This window comes from Vicugna pacos, chromosome 13 (genome assembly GCF_048564905.1).
Source record: "Vicugna pacos chromosome 13, VicPac4, whole genome shotgun sequence".
In the NCBI taxonomy this organism is placed as follows: Eukaryota; Metazoa; Chordata; class Mammalia; order Artiodactyla; family Camelidae; genus Vicugna; species Vicugna pacos.
This window is the reverse complement of record NC_132999.1, coordinates 56,864,882-56,887,807: the sequence shown is the minus strand read 5'-3', so window position 1 is coordinate 56,887,807 and position 22,926 is coordinate 56,864,882. Positions and strand designations below refer to the sequence as shown.

Genomic DNA, 22,926 nt, shown 5'->3' with positions numbered 1-22,926 from the left:
CTGGGAGGCCCAGCAGGCTGAGGCTGAGGCTGTTTGCCAAGGGGTAGACCCCTCATCCCCAACCAGATGTCTAATTTCATGCAGGTGCACATCTGGGCACCCCGAGGCTGGGGCTGACAACTCCGCTCTGACCTGGCCGAAGTGGAGCCAGTCAAAGGGAAGGGCGATCGGATGAATGGATGCCTTCCTCTCATGGGGTTTCCAGCTCCCTGGTGGCTGCAGCTCATAGAGCCTCAGAGGAAAATCACACAGGGGGAGACACCTCCATGCCACTCTCCCCAGGCCTGATCCAGGATCCAGCTGCAGAGCAAAGAGACTGTGTGAGCAGAGCGCTCTGGAAACCAGGCAAGAGGGATGTGGGAACAGCCAGCGCCACCACGGGTGGGGCACCAACTATGGGCCAGGCCCTGGCGTGCCTGATCCCTGCCTCTGCTCCCAGCAGTTCTGCAAAGGGAAGCATTCATGCCGTCATCTGAGGGCGTCCAGTCCCGCTGCCCTGTGTTACAGGTGAGGAAGCAGCACACTGGAGGGGGAAGGAACTTGTCCCAGGTCACAGCCAACACCAGGGAGCTGAGAGTTAAGCCTAAGTCTGACCTCAAAGCCCATGTTTTCCCTACTGCCCCCCTTTCCCTGGAATGGAATGTTCTGCCCTGTTCCTCTCGTGGCTAGCTCCTCCTCATCTCAGCTTAAATGTCACCTCCCCACCAGAGAGGCCTGCCCTACCCCCACCCACACCCCTTTTTCTCCCTCAGCCCCTTGCTCATTCCTTCATAGCACATGTCACCGTAATTGGTAATTTTATTTTTATTGTGGGTCGCTCTCCCCTACCTCTCTGTAAGTTCCGTGAGGACAAAGATGGTCTGACTCCACTCCCCTGAGCTCCTTGACTTGAGCCAAGCATGTAGTAGGTTCCTGACTCCTCTGTGCGCAGTAGGTGCCCTGCTCCCCAGCAGAATGGACAGCAGCAAATGTCCCCACAGCCCTGGATCTTACTCCCTACATTTCTCTCCCACCCTTTCCCAGGAGCTCAGCTGCTATGACCCTAATAGAAGATGGAGCCCCCTTGCTCAGTTGCTTCAGAGAAAGCTGCTGGAGACTGGTAGGACAGGAGGAGGGGAGCAGGGCCTCTGAGCTGGCAGACAAAGGGCGTGTGTTCTCATCCAGTGCACTTCCTGGGTTTCCATTGCAGGAAGCTGGGCACCTGCCGAGGTGACACCGACACCAGGACTGGTGCGGGAGTCCCTTGACCAGAAGGCTCCTCTCCACCTGGGAACAGTGGTAGAGGTGGGACAAGAGACTAGGGGTGTTGGACAGCTGGTAAGTGCTGACAGCTGGATCCCACATCCCTGGGACCTTCCCCCTTCCCAAGCCGGTTTTAGCCCAGAGCAGGTGGGAGGCCTGGGTCCTAGATGGAGTTGGTGTGACCTTGGACAAGGCCCCAGATCAACCCTTTGGTGCCTCACTGTCCCACCTGGAGGTGTAGTAGGAGGCTCAGGGGATATCATGGAGGTCGGGGGGGGGGCTCCATTTTTATTTATTTTAAATAGACTCCTGGATTACAAAGCACTTGAAAAGGGGATTCTATGGCCAAAAGTGTCTGAAAACCCCTATTTTGTACCTTCCTCCTTAAGGTCCTCCCTGTCTCTGGTGTTCAGTGGTTCCCTCCTTCTTCCTGGCGGGGTATAGGGAAGTCCTGCTCCAAGCAGTGCAGCAAAAGGCGGCATCCTTGCCAAGCGGGGGAATGAGCCCGAGCAGGGGCTCAGGCAGCCTGGAGTGGGAGTTTCCCTCTGCCAAATAGGGAGGGAGTCACCTCCCTTGGCATCGTGAAGCGTGGCAGTCATGCCGGCCCCTGGGACCAGCAGGGCAGCGTGTGTGCCCAGGGGCACCCACTGGTCTGGGTTTGAATCCAGCCCTGCCACTTGCCTCTTGTGTTGCTTTGAGCCGCTCTGGGCCTCAGTGTCCTTGTCTATGAAACAGGAAAAATCAGCCCTTTCCCACAGGGCTCTCCTGGGGTTTAAATGGAAAGGTCTGTAGGCCAAGCGCCCGCAGGTGGGAGGCCCCTAAAAAGCGCAGCTACTGTTACTGCTGTTGCTGTCATTGTAGAGTGGCTGTGAGGATCAAATGAAGAAAGTGATGAGAAGAGGGATGGAAGAGGGACGGGAGAGGCGACAAAACGCGGATGAGGGATTTAGAGAGGGAGGAGGTGGAGGAGCACGGGACCTGGTGCCCAGGCGCACCCCCACCCCCACAAGCCCCACAAGAGCAGCCCCAGGGCCAACCTGGCCAGGGTGACTGTAGCTTCAGGCCCACAGAGGAGAGCCAGACCCTGCCTGGCCTCCCCCGAGATGGCGCTGAGTCCAGTGCTCCTCTGGCCTCAGACACTGTGGCTTTAATCAAAAGAACAATCTGTTTGCCTCTGAATCAGACCCAGATTCCTTTTCCCAGCAATGTTCCCTAGGCCTCTTGGGACCCAGGCGGCCCATCCAGGCTCCATCTCCTGCCCCAGAGCCCAGGCACAGCTTCCCCCTCCCCACTTCATGTCTGGGGGGTGGGGGTGGAGGTGGGAGGGGTCAGAGCAGTGCAGGGTCAGAGCCAGGGTCCAGGGTGACAAACCAGGTGACCTGATCGCCAGCTGGGCCCTGCCTACCAGGCCTCCTGGAGAAGCCTGTCCCCTCAGGACCCTAGGAGCCACTTGCAGAGGGCTTAAGTGTCCAGACAGGCCATTATCCTCATTTTAGAGGGGAAGAAACTGAGGCTCAGGAAGATGGAGTGACTGCCTAGGGTCACAGGATTAGTGGATGGCCATGGAATCCAGATCCACCTGACTCTTAAGACCCTGGGAGGTTCCAGGCCAAACCAGTGGAGCCACTGCCCCAGGTGACCTAGGGGAGGGGGGAGGGGGAGGACCACTCTGCGTGCACAAAGGACAGGAGGGGTGGGCGGCAGAGGAGGCCTCCCATCCTCCAGGCGGGGGCCAAGGGGAAGGGAGGAGTGGTCGAGGGAACAAAGGGAGCGGGGAGGGGGCGGCTCGGGGCGCGGCCGGGCAGGTAGGGGCCGCTTCCGCCCGGCGGGAATCCCGAGTCCCCTCCCCCAGGCTTCACCTTTTATGGTAAGGCGGCCGGGGCGGCGGGGCGGCGGGGCGGAGGGAGCCGAGGGGGCGGGGAGGGCGGAGGGGGCGGGAGGCTCGGCGCCGCTCCTGGCTCTGCTGGATCGGGTGACCGGCCGGAGCCGCCGGGGGCGCGGGTGGCCCAGGTAAGCGGGGCGGGGGTGGTGTGGGGGTCCCGTCCTTCCGCCCCTGCCCCGGCTCCACACAGGTGACAGTGCAGGCAGCCCTCGGCCGGCGCCCACCCTGTCCCCCAGCCGGGACCCCCGCCCCGGTGTTCCCGGAGGGGGCCCGCGGAACGAGGGGGCGGGGGTGCTGTCCTTCTGTCTCAGCCCCTTGGTCTCTGTCCCTCGAGTGGAGAGAGGGCAGGTCTGGGGGAAGGCTGGTGTCCCTATCGGGAGCGGGGCTCGGAGAGAGGGGATGGGCAGGGCGGAAGCTCCCGCACAAAGAAGACAGCGCCCCGCACATGGATCGAATTAAAGTCCCCGGCGGCGCCCCACAGTGACCCGGCCAGCCGCCCCGCTTGGCTACTTGCGGGAGGGCGCCGGGTTTCCGGAGCTCCTCGGAGCTCCGGGCCGCTTTACCCAGCCAGGGTCAGGCGAGGGGAAGGAAGGGCCACAGGGCTGCCCCTCTCTGGGCCTCAAATCCCCTTGGGGGCTGGGAAGAGGGTGGGACTGGGCGATCCCCAAGGTGTGTGCCTGGGGCATCCTGGCCTGGGTCCCCCTTCAGCCCAGATCTGAGGACCTCGGGAAGAGGCTGGACAGTGCCCAGATTCCTGCCCTTCATAATGATGGAAGCAAAGTCCTGGTCCTCACAGCCCCCGCCCCCCAAGGGGGGCCTCCTCCTCATCAGGGGCTGGATAACCAGCTGGCTTTCTCTTGGCACCCACCAAGTACCTAGGTCTTGAGTACTCCATCTCCTTTTAGCCTCTCAGCCACCCTTCGGGACAGACCTCATTATTCTCACTTTATGACAAAACTGAGGCCCAGAGAGGTTCAGTGACCTGCTCAGGGTTGCCCAGCAGGAAGGGGGTGGGACCCCTAGTGAACCCAGCTCCGTGTGTCTCTTCTACTTCCCTGGGGTGGGAGAAAGGGAGAGGGACCCCAGGTCCAAGGCTGCAAGGTCCCCTGCAGGGTTGGGTGGGGCACGGTCTGACTCCCACCTCCTACAATGTTTAGACTTTGCAACCAAGCATAGACTGCTTTCTCGCAGTATTAAAGAACACAGCTTAGAGGTGGTTCCAGGCGTTTCTGGAGAGGGTTAGAGGAGAAGGACAGGGACAGTGTGGGGGGGGGATCTACCCCAGCCCCTGCAGGCCCTCAGCTCAGCCAGCCCAGCCCCTACCCTGGGCTACAGCCTAAAGCCAGGCTGGGTGAGTGGCTGGATCTCAGCCTCCTTCCTTCCTCTTGACAGGAAATGACTTTCCTTCCCTTTGTTTCCACTTTCTCCGCTTACCCAACTGGATCTCAGATTCGCCTCTGGGGGAGGAAGGGTGGGGGCCCAGGGTCCCCTGGGCTGGGCTGGCTGGGAAGCTGCCCCACAGGGAGCTTTCTCACCCACACACCCCCCTGCTCCAGGGTGACCCCGGGGCAGTGGGACCAGAGGGAAGCCGTGGCTCCCTTTCCTGCCCTGGGCCTGACTGACAGGACTTTGAAAATCCCCAGCTCCGGCCCCTTCCCCTGGGGCCTGAAGTCCCTGCAGAAACCACAGGGGAGGTATGGGGGAGGGTGCTGCTCAGCTGTGAACATCTGGCCTCAGTGCGAGGACGTTTGCCTTGGATGTCTTCTGAGAAACCAGCAGATCCGAATTCACGGAGGGGTGGGCTAGGGTGGAGTGGCGTTCAGAGCTGGGTGGGAGGGAGGTAGAGAGGGCAGTCCCTGGGGATGAGCCCAGAATATGCTGACCACAAGATAACTGGCCTGGATTGGACCATCCTGGCTTAAGAACAGGCCTGGGAATTTTGCTCCCCCACCCGCCACCCCACGGTCATCCAGGGGGGAATAAGTGTGTCATGTCAGGCCCAAGGCTATCCTCTCAACTTCCAGGTTGGATGGTGCTCTGTTAGAATTCCAAGTCGGCTACAGGTGGCCTCGAAAAGTCACTTAGCCTCTTGCTTGGGGGTCTCACATGACCTATCTCTAAAGTTGGGGGCGTAACAGACTGTGCTGAGAATTAGGTGAGTTTTGAGGCTGGAAAGAACTTGCCGCAGAGCCTGGCACACAGCCAGCCCTTTATCAGCACGTGCCCTGGCTGTCTCTTGCCTTTATATATTAGGTATTCTGAAAATTGTTTACAAGAGTAGATTCTTAAAGTTGTAACAAGGTATGAAACCAAAGACCATGACAGGCAGTGGCAGCATATGTACTTCCAAACATCACTTCCAAAACAAGAAACAAAAGAGAAGTACTTTAAAAGAACTTTTAAAGCCTTATTCATATATTGGTTTCTCACTCGGAACAGATATTTTATTATCAGAACAAGCTATATGCTTTAGCCAAACATAAACCGATTTAAGAGGAATTTGGGAGTACATGTTGTTCTTGTTATTATTATTCTCTGTCGGTCTCCAGGAGAGCCCACAGTGGCAGTGGAGGGAGCCCTTTGAGCTCCAAGACCACATTAGGGTCCCTTGGGCCCTCACCACCCCCCAACCCAGGCCCACTTCTCCAGGTTCGCTCTTTGGGGCCCTGCTGACTGTGCTCCCATGAAGCCGTGGACTGGGCTATGGGGCCATGTCAGGGTGGCCCAGCTGGAGAGTGAGATAGAAAGAGGGCACATTTCCCCACTGGGCACAGGCCCTGGGTCCCCAGTAAGGACTCCTGAGCTGAGTGTGGTCGACTCGCCCCACCCCATGACCCGACTTCATCCTTGACCTCAGAGCCTACTCTCTGCAGGGACCACCGGAGAGATGGAAATGGGCTCTCCCTGGTTGAGATGCCGCCCTGCGCCCAGAGCCATGCTTTGATGCTTGCTATGAGCTGGACTCGGGTCACACAAAGATCACAGATACAGCTAAAGGCATATGAGGTCACTTGCAAGGGGGAGAGACAGACATGGTGACTCTGAGCCAGCGTGTTCTGTGATGGGCTGTCATCACTGTGTGGAATACACAACTGCCCCAGAGTCAGGAATCAGGGGAGGCTTCATGGAGGAGGTGATGTTTGAGCCAGGCTGCTCCTAAGGAAAAGCTGAAGTTCACCCTGGAGTGGGCAGGAGAGGACAACCAGGTGGTGGAAACATGCCAGGGTAAGTCATGCCAGATAGAAAGACAGCCTGGGAAGGGTGAATGGTCCAGGGTGGTCAAAAATTGGTTGAGGCCAGAGGAATTTGGACTTTATCTTGAAGGCAGCAGGGAGTCGTGGAAGGCTTTCAAGTAGAGGAGAAACAGTCAGATTTATGCTCTGGAAAGATCACTCCAGGACAGGGTAGGAGGCATCACCCCCTTGCCTGAAACAGAGCTGTGATTTCGGAGACAGAGCGAGATTCTGGCAAGAGAATTAAGACTTGATTGGCAGTGGAGGCTGATGGTGGAGAAAAGGATGCTGACTTGTGGGGTGGGCTGGGCTGGGAGAGGGCAGCAGACCGAGTGGCCAAGAACATGGGCTCTGGGTTCAGATCCCAGGTCTGCTGCTGCCTGATCCTGAGCAGATGACTTCCGCCTCTTTGTCTCAGTTTCCTGTCTGTAAGATGGGAGTAGTAATAGTGCCTCTCCCCCTGCCACGTCGGGTACAAAGTGCTTAGCGCAGCGCTGGCACAGAGTAGATCTTCGTAAACGGTAGCTCTGATTGTTCTTCTGTCCCGTCTTCCTCCTGGAGTCCAGCCCAGATGTTCTGATGGTTCACACTGTTTCCCTCCCACAGTGGAGCTGGGTCTGAACCTCGGGGACTTCAGCGCTCCTATCCGGATCCCAGGTGAGGGAGTTAACTCGGGGCGTGGCCCTGGGCTGGGACCCGCAGTCAGCTGCCCTGGGGGTGGGGAGCTGAAGGAGCGGGCCCTCCCTTTAGCTTCTTAGAGAAGGGAAATTAATCATTTGTCGGGTGAGCAGGGCAGGGCTGCCCTTTACTCCCCCAGGTGTGCATGTTGGGGGGAGGGGCACCCAGGACTGTTGGGTCCCCCCCTGTAGCCCAGTCACCTGGTGGGCACCTGCCCTCCCCTGCAGGACATCCGCAGCCCCTTCTGCGCTGGCTCGCTGGCTCGCTGGCACCAGGGGATGGCTACTCCTGCCTTGTAGGGACTGGGGGGGTTCCCTGCCCTGGAGGCGTCTACGTGTCCAGGTGGAGTGCCACCCACCCTCCCCTCCACTCAAGCCTGATTCCCACTCTGTCTCCAGCCCCACCAGGAGCCGAGGCAATGGCCTCAAAGCCTGAGAAGAGGGTCGCCTCCTCTGTCTTTATCACCCTGGCACCCCCACGTCGAGATGAGGCTGTGGTTGAGGAGGTGAGACAGGCAGCTTGTGAGGCCCGGCCTGGCCACCCCCAGGAGTCTCCTGCCGCCACGAAGGCACCCGGGACTGGCTTGGCGGGGAGGCTCCATTCCTGGACTCCCCCAGGCAGGGCTGCAGCCCCAGTGCCCGCTGTGCCACTGCAGCTCTCCAATGGAGGTAAGAGGGTGAGGGCACTGGGTGGGAGACTGGGTCAGAGGCAGCACCAAGGCAGGGAGGAAAGGGCAGGCTCTGAGATCATTCATTCATTCATTCAGTACCTACTGCGCAGCTGGCAGGCTCTGGAACCCACCTGCCTGGGTTTAAATCTAGGCTCCTCCACTACTTGGCTGTGTGACATTGTCAGGCCACAACCTCTCTGCTCCTGTTTCCTAATCTGTAAAATAGAGATAATGATAGTACCCACCTCAAAGGGCCGCTGTGAGGATTAGATGAGTTAATACACTTGTAAAGTTTTGGGCCCAGTGCCTGCCTGCCACGTGGAAAGCACTAAATACCTACTGTTATTGGCCAAACACTGAGGACTTGAAAAGAAAGATAAGGTTTTCAGCCTGCATGAAATTTACATCCTAGTAGGGGAAACAGAGATTAAAAATAACACAAAATAAAATGTCAGGAATACTATATAGAAGTAAAACAGTGAAGAGCTGAGGAGGGGCAACTTTTTACGGGGTGGTCAGGATGGCTTCTCCAAGGAGGTAACATCACAGCTAAGACCCAAATGACAGAATGGAGCTTGAAGGGTAATGCAAACAGCAAGTACAAAGGCCCTGAGGCAGAAATGAATTTGGCAAGTAAAAGGACCTAAAAGGTGGTTTTGTTCTCTGTTGGGCTCTGCCATCCATTTGCTGTGTGATCTTAGGCAAGCTGTTTCCTCTTTCTGGGCCTTGGTTTCCTCCCCTGGAAAATGGGGATTTGGTCACGTATGTGATGCCTCTATCACAGAATGGGTACTTCATAAATGACCATTCCTTTGCCTTGTGCTTGGTCTGAGCTGGCCCTGTTGCCATGGTGACAGAGAGCCTTCCAGTCCTCTCTCCTTGCCACTCCCATAAAAAAGTCTCAGCTGTTGGGTTGGATAGAAGCCAGGAAGGATGATGACCCAGGGGCCTGAGGCAGCAGGATTTCTCATCATCTAACAGGGCAGCAGCTGGAACAAGGAAGCAATGAGACGCTCAGGTTAAGAGGCCAGCCAGGATGGCAGGTGAGCCCCCTGGAGTCCTCAGGTGCCTAGTCAGGTGTCCTGCTGTGCCAGAGTGAGGCTGGGGCAGCCCTGTGCATCCATCACCATGGAAACCACCTAGAAACCAATACAGGAAGCCAGAAAGGGGCAGGAGAAGGGACCACAAATGGACACGCATGAGAGTACGTGAATATTATATAACGTGCTTCTTCCTTATGATGCAGCCTCCTAAATTGACTCTTCCTTCCTAACCGCATGTGCCAAGAACAGCATCTTCCAGCTGCTTCTCCATATAGGAGAACCAGGACTGTGATGACCAAAATTCGCTCACTGGGACACGTGATCCAATGGAAAAAAAAAATTATATCCCTTGGGAGCCTAGGAAATATAGTTTAGATGCCAGAATGCCAAAATTTCCAAGACATTTTCATGGGCTATAGGAATTACAGACAGAAGATCCTGGGAGTTTGGTATCAAAACCAGACCAGGCCGTCCCTGAGAGGGGGGGCCTGACAGTGGCTGGTCAGCCATTTGCTGGTCAGTTTGGCAGATGCACAGAGCACGGGGAATCTTGGGGTTCAGCCTCGCTGGAATGAGACGAGTTTATGGTGAGCAGCAGGTATGAGCCTGGTCTGACCACAGAACACAAAGGCCAGCCCCGGGGCCCTGCCCTCTGCTTGAGGGCACACTGCAGCTGTCTGTCACCTGATACCTCATCTAGTACTTGTCCCCTCAGGAATCCACGAGCATTTCCTCAGCCCTTTCATCCCGGCTGCTGAAGTCATCCCGGCCACCTTTCCCTCACTCCTCCCCTCTCCTCACTAGGCACTCCCAGCCCCACCACCTCTCTCTTGTTCAGAAGTCAGCTTCTCTTGAAAAGGCTGCTTGCTCCCCTCCTGCTGCTCTCGGCCACTTGAGGTGCATCGTCCCCGTTCAGTGTGGGCCCCCTTTCTGCGCACCTGCCTGCAGCCTCCAGTCCTCGTCTCTTGCATTCCTGCCCTGGCTGGGACCTGCCCACCGAATGTCTGGAACCTCCAGCAGGTCCTGGGAGAGGCCTCAGCGCACCTCCTGTGTCTCTGTGACCTGTTCCTGACTCAGTCCGCTCCTTTGCAGCAGATTCTCACACTTCAGCGGCATCAGCATCCCCCGGGGCCTTGTTTCAACACAGCCCCGCCAGCTGGGCCCCACCCTGGGCGTTCCTGACTCAGCAGCACGTCTGCGGCGGGGCCCAGGAATTTGTATTCCCAGGTATTATTGATGATGCTCTGGTCTGGGGACCGCACTTTGAGAACGATTGTTCCAGTCCAAAGGTATTAAGCAGGTGAGACTTGTGGAGTAGAGAAGAGTAGTTCTCAAAAGGTGGCCTTTGAACCCATACCTGGCAAACATAAATTCCATACCCAGGAAATGTAAATTCTAATGTAAATTCAAAATGAAATTCCAAAAATGTAAATTCTCCGAGCTTACCCCAAACCTGCTGAATCAGAAGCTCTGGGGTGGGGCACAGCCATCTGCATTTGGACAAGCCTCCAGATGATTCTGGGGCCGACTCACAGGTCTAGAACAAGCTTCCCATCTGTCCAGTCCCTTCAGCCCATGAGAGAGCGGAGAGGGGTTCGTTATCTTTGTCGAATGGGTGGGAAACTGAACCCAGGGAGGTGCCCCAGCAGATATGCTGGGACTGGGACCGAAGCCCAGGCTGCAGGGCCTCAAGCACTTTCCATCTGCTATCTCTGGGTGTCTAGGGCAGTCTGACCTCTCTGGAGCCTGGCCTGCCTCGTGCCCAGGTGTCAGGAGGTGGGCAGACTGCCTCCGTGCCCCGTCTCACCCCGTGTGTGGCAGTGAACACAGGCCCACACTGTGGCTTCTCTTCTGACCGCCTGGCTGTGTCCTCCTTGGGAGCTGGGCAGCGCCTTGCTGAGGCAGCCTGGAGGGGTGGGGATTACACTATAGTGAGTGTTCCTGGAAGGAGGAGAGCCTCGGGCTCAGGCAGGAGCCGGGTGATCTCCGAGCCCACCTCCTCCCTCCCTACCGAGAGCACCTGAAAGTCTGTGCACTTTAAGGGCCACGCCCTGGACACCACTCCTGTCCCCTGTGTGTGTTTGCTGTTGTGTTGTTGTTAAGTGAAACTTTTTTATTGAAGTATAGTCAGTTACAATGTGTCAATTTCTGTTGCGAATGAAACTTAAATATACACAGAAGTAGGGAGAACAGAAGGAACCCTGTTTACCCCATATCCAGTTCAACAGTTACTGAGATTTGGCCACATTTGTTTCATCTATTCCTTTCTTTCTTTCTTTTGTGAAGTATTTTAAAAGAAATGCCAGTAATCAGGTCATTTCAGACCCACATTCTTCAGGATGCATCTCTAAATACGGCCATTTTCTTGCAGAACCCCAGTGCTGAACAATGCGTAACAAAATCAGCAGGAATGCCTTATGATTATCTAATATTCTATCCATAATTAGTTTTCCCTGACTTGTCATAAAAATGCCTTTTAATTGTTGGATGGTAGTGGAATGGATGGCTCACATCATGTCTTGTCTTTCTTTTGTGCTGTATCATTCAGTGGAATATTTAGCTTTTCCTCATCCACAAAATGAGAATTAAAGGAGATGATTAGTTCTTTGAATCAGAATCCAAATAAGTATATAAAATAGATAAATAAGTTTATACGGTACAGCATAGGGAACTATATTTGATATCTTGTAGCTTATGGTAAAAAAGAATATGAAAATGAATATATGTATTATGACTGAAGCATTGTGCTGTACACCAGAAATTGACAGAACATTGTAAACTGGCTATACGTCAATTAAAAAAATACCAAAAAAAAAAAAAAAAGAATCCAAATAAGGTCTGTACCAGTGCTGTGTCCAACAAAAATATCACACGGGGGTGGAGTTGTGGATTAAAAACAAATGTCACAAGAGTCACAAATGCAAGCCTCATGTAATTTTTAAATTTTCTAGTATCCACATTGAAAAAAGTAAAAATAAATGATATTACTTTTAATAATATATATTATGTAACCCACTATATAAATTTATAATGTGATCATTATAATGTAATCACATGTAATCATTATCAAAATTATTAATGAGATATTTTACCTTTTTTTTGTACTAAGTCTTCCAACATATCTCTGTGGACTTTTCAAGTGCTCCATAGCCATACGTGGCTGGTGGCTACTGTACTGGACAGCACAGATGTATACATTATGTATGGTCCCTCTTTCGTCTCTTAATTCCAGGGAAGTCCCCTCTCTTGGTCTCTCCCATGCCTTTAATTTGTTGCAGAAACAGGGTCCATGTCTATAGAATGTCCCATATGCTGATTGGTCCCTTTGCTTCCCTGCGGTCTCATCCAACTTGCACCTCTGTTTTCCAGATTTCTTATAAACAGATTTAACTCTAGAGGCCTGATGAGTTTGAGTTGGTTTCTCATTTATGTTTTGGGGTTTTTTTTTTTAAAGACCGTGTCATACATAGTGGTGCCCATCCCTTCCTATACCTGAGTCAGAAGCCCCATGATGTCTGCTGAGGTTAATCAGTGGGCACAGGTGGTGATAGCTTGACAAAGCTTTTGGGAAGTTCCCCATCAACCTTCCGCCTAATGCTTTCAACACCTGATAGCCATTACCTGAATCTATTACTTCACTGGGTGGTGGTCCCCACCCCGGAGTGGCATCAGCATCACGTGGAGGGCTTCTTGAGCACCACGTGACGAGGCACCGCCCCAGAGTTTCTGATTCTGCAGCTCGAGGAAGGCCGAGAAGGTGTGTTTCGAACAAGGTCCCAGGTGACTGCTGTTGCTGGTCCAAGGACCACATGCTGGAACCACAGCCTGAGTTTTGCTTGCATTTGAACAAGGCCCTTCTAGCGGGATTTCGGGTCTCTAGCACGCAGCGAGGGGAGGGCTGTTATGGAGGGCTTCTGAGCCTGTGTCACATGGGTGCACTGGGCCAAGCCCTCACCTGCATCATTTCACTGAATCCTCATTAACAACCCTAAGCAACCGATACCCATGTTCTAGCTGAGCAAACTTAATCAGAGAGATTAAGTCTCTTGCCTAAGGACACAAAGCAAGTCAGAGATGGAACTCAGGTCTGGGTGACCCTGGACTTGAGCCCATAGCCCCCATGCTGTACAGCCTTCTGGGTAAGTGTCAGCTCCTCTGTTCACCTGCAAAGACTCTGGCCAACCCTCTCCCCACTTCTGGTTGCAGGTTGTTCACTTCCTCCTCCTCCCCTGGATGGCGAGGACGCGCTCCCTGACCTGGACCTCCTCCCACCTCCGCCGCCACCCCCTCCGGTGTACCTGCCGCCTCCTGAGGAGGAGCCACCTGCCCCAGTGGGGGCGTCACTCATTTCAGACTTGGAGCAGCTGCACCTGCCCCCGCCCCCGCCCCCACCACAGGTACTGCCAGCCCCTTGGTCGTCGGAGCTCCGTGGGTTGGGGCAGGAAGAGTCTGGACATACCGGGCCTTTTGGGATTTTAAGCCTGGAGATTGTTTGATTCATTCTCCTACTTGAGGACGGTCTGTCTTTGAAGCTCTTTTAGGCTGATAAAAAGTGGACCTGTCTTGGATGGGGAGGAAATAGCTCAAGCAATAGAGCACATGCTTGGCATGCACAAGGTCCTGGGTTCAATCCCAGGTACCTCCGCTAAAATAAGTTACCGCCCCACCAATAGATAATTTGTTTTAAGTTGGACGTGTTTTTCAAGGTCCCTGGAGAAGGAATGCCATACCCTTGTCCCCTAAGTACCTCCTCCAGCTCAGAGGAAGAGTTCCCTGTGTCTGATCTAAATCCCTTATGCTGCAGAGGAAACTCATTTTTAATCCTCTGCCCTTAACAGAGGCCTTGTAGAAATGAGAGGGGTTCCAGGCCAAGGGAAACTGAGTCCAGGAGGTTTCTTAGAAGTAGAAGAAAATAGCTCTAACTGCTTGAAGGGACCCAGGGCAAGGAGCTGGGGGACCTGGGCTCCAGCTGCCACCATAACTTTTCTGCTGAGGGTCTTGAAACAGGTCCCTTGCTTCTCTGAGCCTCAGTTTCAGCCTCTGTACCAAGGGGCTAATTGTACCCGGTGCCACCGGGTGAGGAGCAGAGCTGAGAGGGTGGTGTGGGGGCCCCACTGGATGACTCCTCTCCCGCCCCACCTTCTGTCCCCACAGTCCTTGGCGGAGGGGCCTCTGCTGCAGCCTCGGCCCGGTCACCTCAGGCCCGCGGAGGAGGAGCTGCCGCCTCCCCTGAAAGAGCCTGCTGGCTGCCCGGAGCGGGAGTCGTCCACAGGTACAGACACGGGCCTCGCGGGGCCAGCACAGGCATCCGGGGGAAAACTAGGAGAGTGGGGACCACCGTCCTGTCCCAGCTCATGGTATGGCGATAGGCCTCATAGTTGTACATCAACTTTATTTTTATCTTCTTAACCATTCTTCCTTTCTAACAAAAATCCATTTAAATATTGATCAGCAAAATTTGCTATGATAGCAAAAATGGCTTGAATTTTTTCACCGTTTAATTATTTGAGTACCTAAAACCCTCACAGAGTACAAAATAAAAAGCACAAACGAGTACACAGTAAAAGTCTTCCCCTGCCCCATCCCTGTATCACCCAGTTTCCTTCCAGATACACAACCTCTGTTGGTAATCTTGCATATCTTTTCAGAGATATTTTATGCAGATGCAAGGAAATACAAATATGTACCCCGCCCTGATTTTCCTACCAATAGTAGCAAGCCCTGTGCTGTTCTGCACTTTGCTTTCATTCCTTCGTAGGTCTCAGAGCTCGCTCCACATCAGAACATAAAGAGCCTCCTTGTTTTTCACAGCTGTGTAGTCTTCCTTAGCAGGGCCCAAACATGCATTTAACCGGTCACCTGTGGGTGGGTGTTTAGGTGGTAATGCTAAGGTGAATTGCCTTGCATGTAGTCATTTTGCCTGTGTGCAAGTTTGTGAGATAAATTCCCAGAAGAAGAAGCTTGACAATTTTTGCCAAGTTGTCATTTTCAGTCATCCCAATATACACTTCCCCCAGCGGTGTCCAAGTGCCCATTTGCCCACAGCCTCTCCAGCACCATGTGTTACTCTTTAAATAAACAGCTATTAAGTGCCTACCCTGTGCCAAGGCCTTTTCAAGTCCAAGGTTATAAAATAATTCTCGTTCGGTTTCTTCTAGTGTTCCTATGGTTTCATTTTTCACCTTTGGGTCTTTGATAATGTTTGGAATCATCTGGGTGTCAGGTGTCACGGTGGAGCTCCCTCTTTTGATTTTTTTGCAAATGGCAACCCAGCTGTCCTGACACTCTGTGTCTTGATTTTAGCTTTTTTTAAAGGCCATTTGCCTTCCTTGTTAATGCTCCTCATGACCCTTTCCGTGAGCTGAGGCTGCACTCACAACCCCAGGAGGGTTTGAGGTGGAGATCAGGCATTTGGGGTATGTCCTGGGTGACGACCGGGTACAGTTCTCCTAGACTGGGCTGGTCACGACCCATGTCTCCCCTACCCCAGATGTGTGTGCCTTCTGCCACAAGACTGTGTCCCCTCGAGAGCTGGCCGTGGAGGCCATGAAGAGGCAGTACCATGCCCAGTGCTTCACATGCCGCATCTGCCGCCGCCAGCTGGCTGGGCAGAGCTTCTACCAGAAGGATGGGCGGCCCCTCTGTGAGCCCTGCTACCAGGTAACCCGTGGGCCAGCTCTCCAGATGCCAGGCACTGAGCTGGGCACCCGGAAGACATTGTATTATCTCATTCCGCACGACAATCCTGGGAGCTAGGCACTACTGACCCATTTGACAGACGGGGAAGCTGAGGCTCAGGGAGGGGAAGGAGTTCAGCCAAGTTGTGATCGTTTCCCGGTGGCCGTTGTCACAAATGACCTCAAACTTGGTGGCTTCAAACAACACACATTTATTCTCTGACGGTTGTGGAGGTCAGAAGTCCAAGATCAGTTTCACTGAGTCAAAATCAAAGTGTTTTCTCCCTCCGGAGGCTCTAGGGCAGAATCCACTTCTTGATTTTTCCAGCTTCTATAGCTGCATTTCTTGGTTCCTTTGTCCATCTTGAAGGTCAGCAGTACGGCATCTTGCATCAGTATCTTAGTTCCTTCTGCCTCCCTCTTATAGGATAGCTGTGATGACATTTGGGGCCCACCTGGGTAATCCTGGCTGCTCTCCTCATCCTGGGATGTTTAACTCCATCACAGCCACAGAGTCTCTTTTGCCATATAAGGTTGTCACTGCTCCAGGAGTGAGGACCTAGATGTCTTTGGGGGCGTCATTCAGCCTCTCACACAGGTCACGCTCCAGACGGCAGTGGAGCTGGTGTTCTGCCCCAGGCCTGTCTGGTTCTGGACCCTGCCCGGGTCTTACCTAGAACCATGAGGTTCCAGTGCATGCTGTAATGAGGGCATCTCTGGGTACCAAATGCAGTCTGCGAAAGCTAGTTTGGATGCCAGGGTGTTGGAGCTGTTAACTCCCCAGTGGTGTGTGGTGACATTTTTTGCACACCTCCCACAGACACATCACCTGTGTGTGCTGTAGGCCTTCACCTTGCCTCATGGATTGGCAGCACCTGGCAATCTGCATGTTTAACAAGTCTCTCAGGTGGTTCTGATCCACTCTGAAGTTTGAAAAGTACTGATTCGAGGGGTTAGAATATTTGGAGTTGGGACTATCTAGGAAACTCAGAATGATCTGACCGCAGGCAGCCAGGCACTGTGGGAGGAGAAAGGAGCCAGGCCACCCCCATCCCTGCCCCTCTGACCCCGTCAGCAGGATAGGGGGGGATGTCCTTACACTCTTCCCTCAGCTTGGAGCCAGGCAGCGGTGAGGCCCTGAGAAGACGGGGTAAGGGTGGGCTTACAGCTAGAAGCAGCCAGGAAGGACTGCAACAGTGCGCTGGGGAGGCGAGGGCTGCCCCCGGGACAGGGAGGGTGGGGGAGTTGCTGCCCCCACCAAATACATCTGTCCAGAGGAAGGCAGGGTAATATGAAGAGGAACACAGGCCAGGAAGGGGAAGAAACATGTCCAGGAAAAAAAGGTGGATGGGCTAAAAGGAGCCCTTTGTTAAGAAAGTGGACCTCATGTTAGGTATTCTTATACCACAATAAAATAAAAACTTTTTTTAAAGGATGAATATAATACTATGAGATATAAAACAAATAAAGAAATCAAAAGAGAGGAAAATCAAAGTAGAAAGTGAGATGAGATCAAAGGAAAGGTAGTTCCCCAAAATATATGAATGAAAGACCCTATACTTATTCCAAAAAGTGGAGCATGAGATCTGATTGTGAGCTTCCAAGTGGCCAAATGGAAAAGGGAGAGTTTCAAGGTTTATTGTCCATAAAATTAAACAAAACAAAACAAAACAAAAACCCCACCAATTCCTCTGGGAACTCCTTTTGCTGACTCTGAAGTTTTAGAGAAATTTCTCCTTTGGGCCCTCATGGAGCCTGGCCTCAAGCATTTCCTCATAAGAAAGAAATGCAGTGATAGCTTCATGGCAAGATTGTAAACCAGGGATGCAGTGCCAAACTCGATCCCTTTTAAGCAACGTGGAGGTTTGTAGGTAGTAGCTACAGGCCGATTGCATGAATGTGAACGCCTCTCCCTACCCGTGGTATGGCTCTGAAGCACCGACCCTCTGTCCCAGGACACCCTGGAAAAGTGTGGCAAGTGTGGCGAAGTGGTCCGGGAGCACATCATCAGGGCCCTGGGCCAGGCCTTCCACCCCACCTGCTTCACGTGTGTTACCTGCGCCCGGTGCATCGGGGATGAGAGCTTCGCCCTGGACAGCCAGAATGCGGTGTACTGCCTGGATGACTTCTACAGGTCTGAGAGGGGTCTGTGCACTGGGTGGGGCAGGGAGCACAGGGTGGGACCCCGACAGGATGGAGGAGCTGAGCCTGAGTGCTGGGGGCCGAGTCAGAGCTCTCTTGCAGTCTCTGGGCCCACAGAAACCAGGTCTGCCTGTTCCATTCCAAAATCTCCCGGCTGGTCAGCATTGAAGCTGCAAATCAACCCCCCATTGACCTGACTTCAGGGCCTTGCTCTCAAGCCCCAGACCACAGTGCCTCCCCTCGGAGCTGGAGCCGTATGGAGCGGTGGCGACACAGAAAATCCGTGGAGCCCTGTCCCTGCCTTCAAGTTGCTCACTGCCCAAGGCAAGAGACAGATGTGCCTAGTAAAAAAGACAGGAAAGAAGAAAAAAGCAGTGACCTATAATACAAGACAAAGGAAATGAGTCCCACTAAACGCATGAGATTTCTCTGCCTTCTCAAATTTTAACATTCTCCAGTCACTTCCTTGCCTTGAGCTAGTTATAACCCTGGGAAGCCGGGTCTCATGACATAGGTCTCTCCATCCGCTCCTGCCAGGAAGTAATAGGCATGTATGGTTGTAGCTCCAGGTGTAGTCACATAGCAACGAGTCTGAAATAGTCACTCTGGGAGGTGAACCAGAGCAGGCCCGGGTACTGGCTGCTAATTTCTGCGGTTGTCGGCATCAGTGCCTCCTGAGTGTGGGTTTCCTTCCCTCTAGGAAATTCGCCCCTGTGTGCAGCATCTGTGAGAATCCCATCATCCCCCGAGACGGGAAGGATGCCTTCAAGATCGAGTGCATGGGAAGAAACTTCCATGAAAATTGCTACAGATGTGAGGTGAGTGGAGCAGTGATGATTTAATAAGATGCTGCTGGTCCTGTTTAATGGCTGCACGAGCCCTCTGGAGAGCCCGCTGTGGGCCAGGCCCTGGGCCGGGACAAGTCCAGGTTGAGGCTCTGCTCTCACATTGCTCGCCGTCCAATAGCCGAGACAAGCAAGAAAGGAAATAATTGCAAATACGGCCTATTAATCAGAACTCTTGGAGTTAATGGCAGCAACCAAACTCAACCCCTTTCCTGTAAGAAGGGGATCTTACGGGTAGGCTTTTAGTGGTGATGTCACTGTGACCTCAGACTATCATAGGGCTCTCCCTCCATCTCTCAGTTCTGCCTTTTTTGTGCGTTTACTCCATTTTTTCCTTCCTGTGGGCTAGCATCCTCTGTGAGGCAGGGGATACAGTGCATGGCCGTGGTTGCCCAGGTTTACATCCTTCCTACTTAGAAACCCCATCCAGGGGTCCCATACAGTCCCAAGGAGGCCTCTGATTCACCCAGCTTGGGTCACATGCCCATTCTGGACCAGTCACTGGCCAAAGTCTATGATTGTCAACCCCTGGGGCCAGGGAGGCAGAACTGTATGAAACAGGGGTTGATACAACCACAAGAAGGAAGAAAGGGATGCTGGGCAGACCCATACCACAGATTTTTTTTTCAGGTGCTAAGAAAAAACATGTATAAGTCAGCTTTGGGACAAAGAAGGCAGTGATCAAGTCAAGTGATCAAAGTGCAAAGACACTCTTTCAGAGGAGGTGATGCTTAATCCTGGGTTTTGCAGGATAAGTAGGAGTTTGCCACATATTCAGGGAGGAGAAAAGAAATCCAGAAAGAGGTAAGGGCCTGTAAAATGCTACTGTGGCACAAGCAAGCCTGAAAAATTGGAGGAAGTGCAAGTTTCTAGGTGTGTCTGGAGTGTAGAGTGCCAGACGGTGTGATAACAATGAGGCCAAAGAGAAGGAAAGGGCCCGGTGTGCCAAGCTAAGGAGTCTGGACCTCAGGCTGCAAGAGTGATGAGACTGAGATGGGGGAACTGGTTAGAAGCTGGCGTAGTAGTTCCCAGCAAGAAATGCCTTGGGAGTTCCACAGGGACCCACGCTCAGCAGGGCCCTGTGCTTGCTCTAATGCTCTGCTGTCATACTTGAAAATTCTTTACTTTTGAATAAGGAATCCTGCATTTCATTTTGCCCTGGACCCTGCAAATTATATAGTCAGTCCTGCTGGGGAGGCTCTGAGAGTCCTCCTCTGCCTTCTACTGTCACCCCCACATCACCGATGTTTCTTCTCTGGTGATGGTGACAATCACTGAAGTGGGAACTCCCAGAAACCAAATCTCTTAATCAGCCAATGAGGGATTCCAAACATTTAGTCACTCACATTTAAACAAATATGCAGAGCCAAGAGGGCATTTTCACTGAGGGTGACAAGGGAGTTTAGTCGAGAAGTACACACATTGCTTCATAATTGTGCGGAGGGGTCGAGGGTGGTATAGCTCAGTGGTGGAGTGCATGCTTAGCATGCATGAGGTTCTGGGTTCAATCCCCAGTATCTCCATTAAAAAAAAAAAGTTGATTTGTTGATTACAGTCCGGCTGATAATGCACCTTGAAAGACCAGCCCTGAAATTCAAGTGCTGTTATCACCAGAATAGCCCACATTAAGTCCAGTGGTGATCAGCATTTCCCTGGGCCTGGCTACTGAGCAAATAAGCTCTCCCTGCTTGTCCTTGGCCAGCTTGGCCCAGGCGACCGGGAACATTACCCAGGCCGCGGCAGTGAGCCAGAGTTTGGACTCCAGCAGCCTCATTTCAGGCTGTCAGGCTCCAGCCGCAGTGGCCTGGAGCAGATTTGGGATGCTGCTTCTCTCGGAAGGAAGATGAGTTTCACGGTGCCACTCCCCTCGCCATTGCTGCTCACTCTGTGGTCCGTTGCTGGAAGGGTAACAATACTTTCGTACTCGGGCCATGTTTTTTTAATATGTAAAATGCTTTCGTAGGCATCGCCTTATTTAATCCTTGTGACGAGCTTGCGATATGGGAGTTCATATCTTCATTTAAGACAAGAAAACTGAGGCTGAGGAAATGGTTCTGTCACTTGTTCTTCTGGGCTGGGTCTGGCCAGCTTCTCTGCCACCTTTCAGCTCCTTTGCCGACTGTGCGACTTGGTCGTAGCTGAGGTGTTTCCTCTCTTGATTCTAACTTAGAAGCAGTCACATGTGCCCCTTTGGGGCTCTCAATTTGGCACTTGATGCTTTCAGAATGCCGAACAAGTGGCCGTTAAGAATGGTGCAGATCCTGGTATTAAACAGCCCGAGTCCCCTTACGAGACCTGAGGTGCAGTTCCAGAGAATAGACACACGAGGGCGCCCTTCCCAGCTGGCTGTGCTGACTCAGGCTGGCACCCCTGACACCACAGTTAATCCCTGCGGGGACCAGCCCCCCTGGCCTGATCAGTGCAGCTTCCAGAGGACGCCAGCCGTGCCCTGAGCCATGTAGAGTCTGTGCCAGTGTTGAAGCTGTGCAGTCAATGGAATGACAAAAGACCCCAGGACTCTGAGCTCTGGAACCCACTGTCACCTGAGGGAGGCCTCACCCCTCCCTGGACCTCAGGGGCTGCTGGGTGATTGTTGGGGCCCTTCTAGCCCTTTCTGTGACCCCTTAGGGGGCTTCTCCCCGTGTCCTCAGTTCTCCCTTCAGCTAACTCAGTCATTGCATCAGTGGATGCTGGCGAGTCCAGCCCACGCAGGCTCCGCACTGCAGGGCTCCAGGCTGGCGTCCATCCACATGTGCCTTGTTCCCGCAGGACTGCAGGATCCTCCTGTCTGTGGAGCCCACGGACCAAGGCTGCTACCCTCTGAACAACCGTCTCTTCTGCAAGCCGTGCCACGTGAAGCGGAGCGCGGCAGGGTGCTGCTGAGGCCTCGGTGGGTGGGGGTGCCACGGTCGCACGCTAGCCCAGGTCGGGCCCTTCCCTAACTCCTCTCCCTACCAGACCCTGCTCTTGCACACTCTCTTTCCAAACCACAACAGGGACCAGCCAGCAGCCCTGCCCAGCATGTCCGGGACACAGGAGCTGAGCGCCCCCCAAGCCTGGGCCTCCTCCCAGCTGGGAGCTGAGTGGTTGGCAGATAGCATCCTTCAGACTGTCAGCTGTTCCTTCTCCCCTCTGGGCACCGGGAGGCTTTTGTACCATGAACATCATGCCCAGGGGCCCCAACACTGGCCTTGACCCCCATTTTCTGGGGTGAGGCAGAGCAAGTCTCCAGGTGGCACCCTGTGTCCCTAGCAATGACACCTTAGCTGTCAGTATGGGGTGCTGAGACCAGCTCTAGTTCATAGGAACTTTTTCACTAAAACTCCAAAGTCCCTTAAAAGGCACTATTTTTTAAAATTTGAAGTTCAAATGATGAGAAACATTCTTTGGATTTTTAGGGGGGCAGAAATCTTCATAGAAAATGTCTTCCATTGTTCATAAATCTACAAGATTATGACCTAGTGGTGGGACAGCCACGAACTTCCCACCTGCGGGACATGTCACACTGATGTGGGGCCCAGGCCCAGACATTAAACTGAACAGAGCAAAGGGTGACACACTGACACCCAAGGTCAGCAACCCTTCCCCCCACCTTCCGGGGCCGCCACCTGTGACCCCGGCTGAGTGCCTGTTGTGTGCTGGGGAGCAGAGCACAGGAGCTCTGAGTGTTCCTCCTGCAGCCCTGACTGGGGCCGTGCACACACACTCAAACACACATACACACACTTCTCCGGACAGTAATGGGGTGTCCCCCCCAACCCCTGATCGGGTCCTCCAGCCCCAGCTATCCTGTGACCATTGCCTCCTCAAGGCCATACCTAGAAGATGCTTTTTCCCTTTTAAGGAAAATCACTTTTGTTGCTTTGTAACTTATAAGACATTTTGTAGGGTATGAACAAATTAAACAAGACATACTCTCCTCCCTGGGGTCGCCTCATACCACGTGCTCCTATGAGGATGCCCTGGGCTCCAGGTATCTGGAGAGTTTCTCTTTAGGGCCCCTTAAGGGCTTCAGAGCAGAGCACAGCTTCTTGGCTGAAGCTTAGAGCAGTGAGTCCCAAACGCCAGGCATTCACAGACCTCCACAATTTTTATCATACAAGGACCTCCTAATCTCTTACTTCCTTAATATTCTCTTTAATTCAACATACTTTTTTTTAAAACTCACTTACCAATTTATTCTTGTGCTAAGCAATATATCCATGAAGTTATGTGTTGTGCTAGTTATATGTGAAAATAAATGCATACCTATTAGAAGTTCGTCTGTGTTCCAACTAAGATCTCACCGAGGTGAATGCTGGCTTTTGATAGTAGCACCAGAGAAATGTCTGGGCATCTGCTCAGTGTGGCACCAGTGTCCAGCGAGTGCCTGTACTTCCTCCCCCCACACTGGGGCTCCTCATCCCCAGCCATGAAGATTTACACTGGCCAGTACACAAGCGCACTGTTCCTGGACATAGTGATGTGGCTGCTGGGTGACCAGGTGGAGCCTTCACTGTGGGAGGCCCTCTAAG

General features: G+C 53.3%; 1 protein-coding gene across 4 annotated transcripts; it reads left to right on the top strand.

Moving 5' to 3' along the window:
* The first annotated feature begins 1,247 nt into the window (after positions 1–1,247).
* On the top strand, positions 1,248–22,672 carry FBLIM1 (filamin binding LIM protein 1). Of its 4 annotated transcripts, none has more exons than XM_031683708.2 (9): positions 1,248–1,317; positions 6,964–7,014; positions 7,434–7,703; positions 12,955–13,145; positions 13,903–14,020; positions 15,239–15,408; positions 17,381–17,559; positions 18,268–18,385; positions 21,182–22,672. In XM_031683708.2, the coding sequence occupies exons 3-9, from the start codon at positions 7,454–7,456 to the stop codon at positions 21,293–21,295; spliced, it is 1,140 nt and encodes a 379-aa protein (XP_031539568.1). In that variant the 5' UTR covers positions 1,248–1,317; positions 6,964–7,014; positions 7,434–7,453; the 3' UTR covers positions 21,296–22,672. The 4 variants fall into 4 exon arrangements, with proteins under 4 accessions (XP_031539568.1, XP_072831428.1, XP_072831429.1 ...); XM_072975327.1 differs by lacking the exon at positions 1,248–1,317 and adding an exon at positions 3,157–3,252; XM_072975328.1 differs by lacking the exon at positions 1,248–1,317 and adding an exon at positions 3,167–3,252 and having other exon boundaries at positions 6,924–7,014.
* Positions 22,673–22,926: the final 254 nt, after the last annotated feature.

Excerpts from the sequence above, each read along its gene's own strand:
- FBLIM1 (XM_031683708.2), top strand. The coding sequence starts at position 7,454 with ATGGCCTCAAAGCCTGAGAAGAGGGTCGCCTCCTCTGTCTTTATCACC. Across the intron at positions 7,704-12,954 it reads ACTGCAGCTCTCCAATGGAG|GTTGTTCACTTCCTCCTCCT; the intron begins GTAAGAGGGTGA and ends TTCTGGTTGCAG. Across the intron at positions 18,386-21,181 it reads AAAATTGCTACAGATGTGAG|GACTGCAGGATCCTCCTGTC; the intron begins GTGAGTGGAGCA and ends TTGTTCCCGCAG.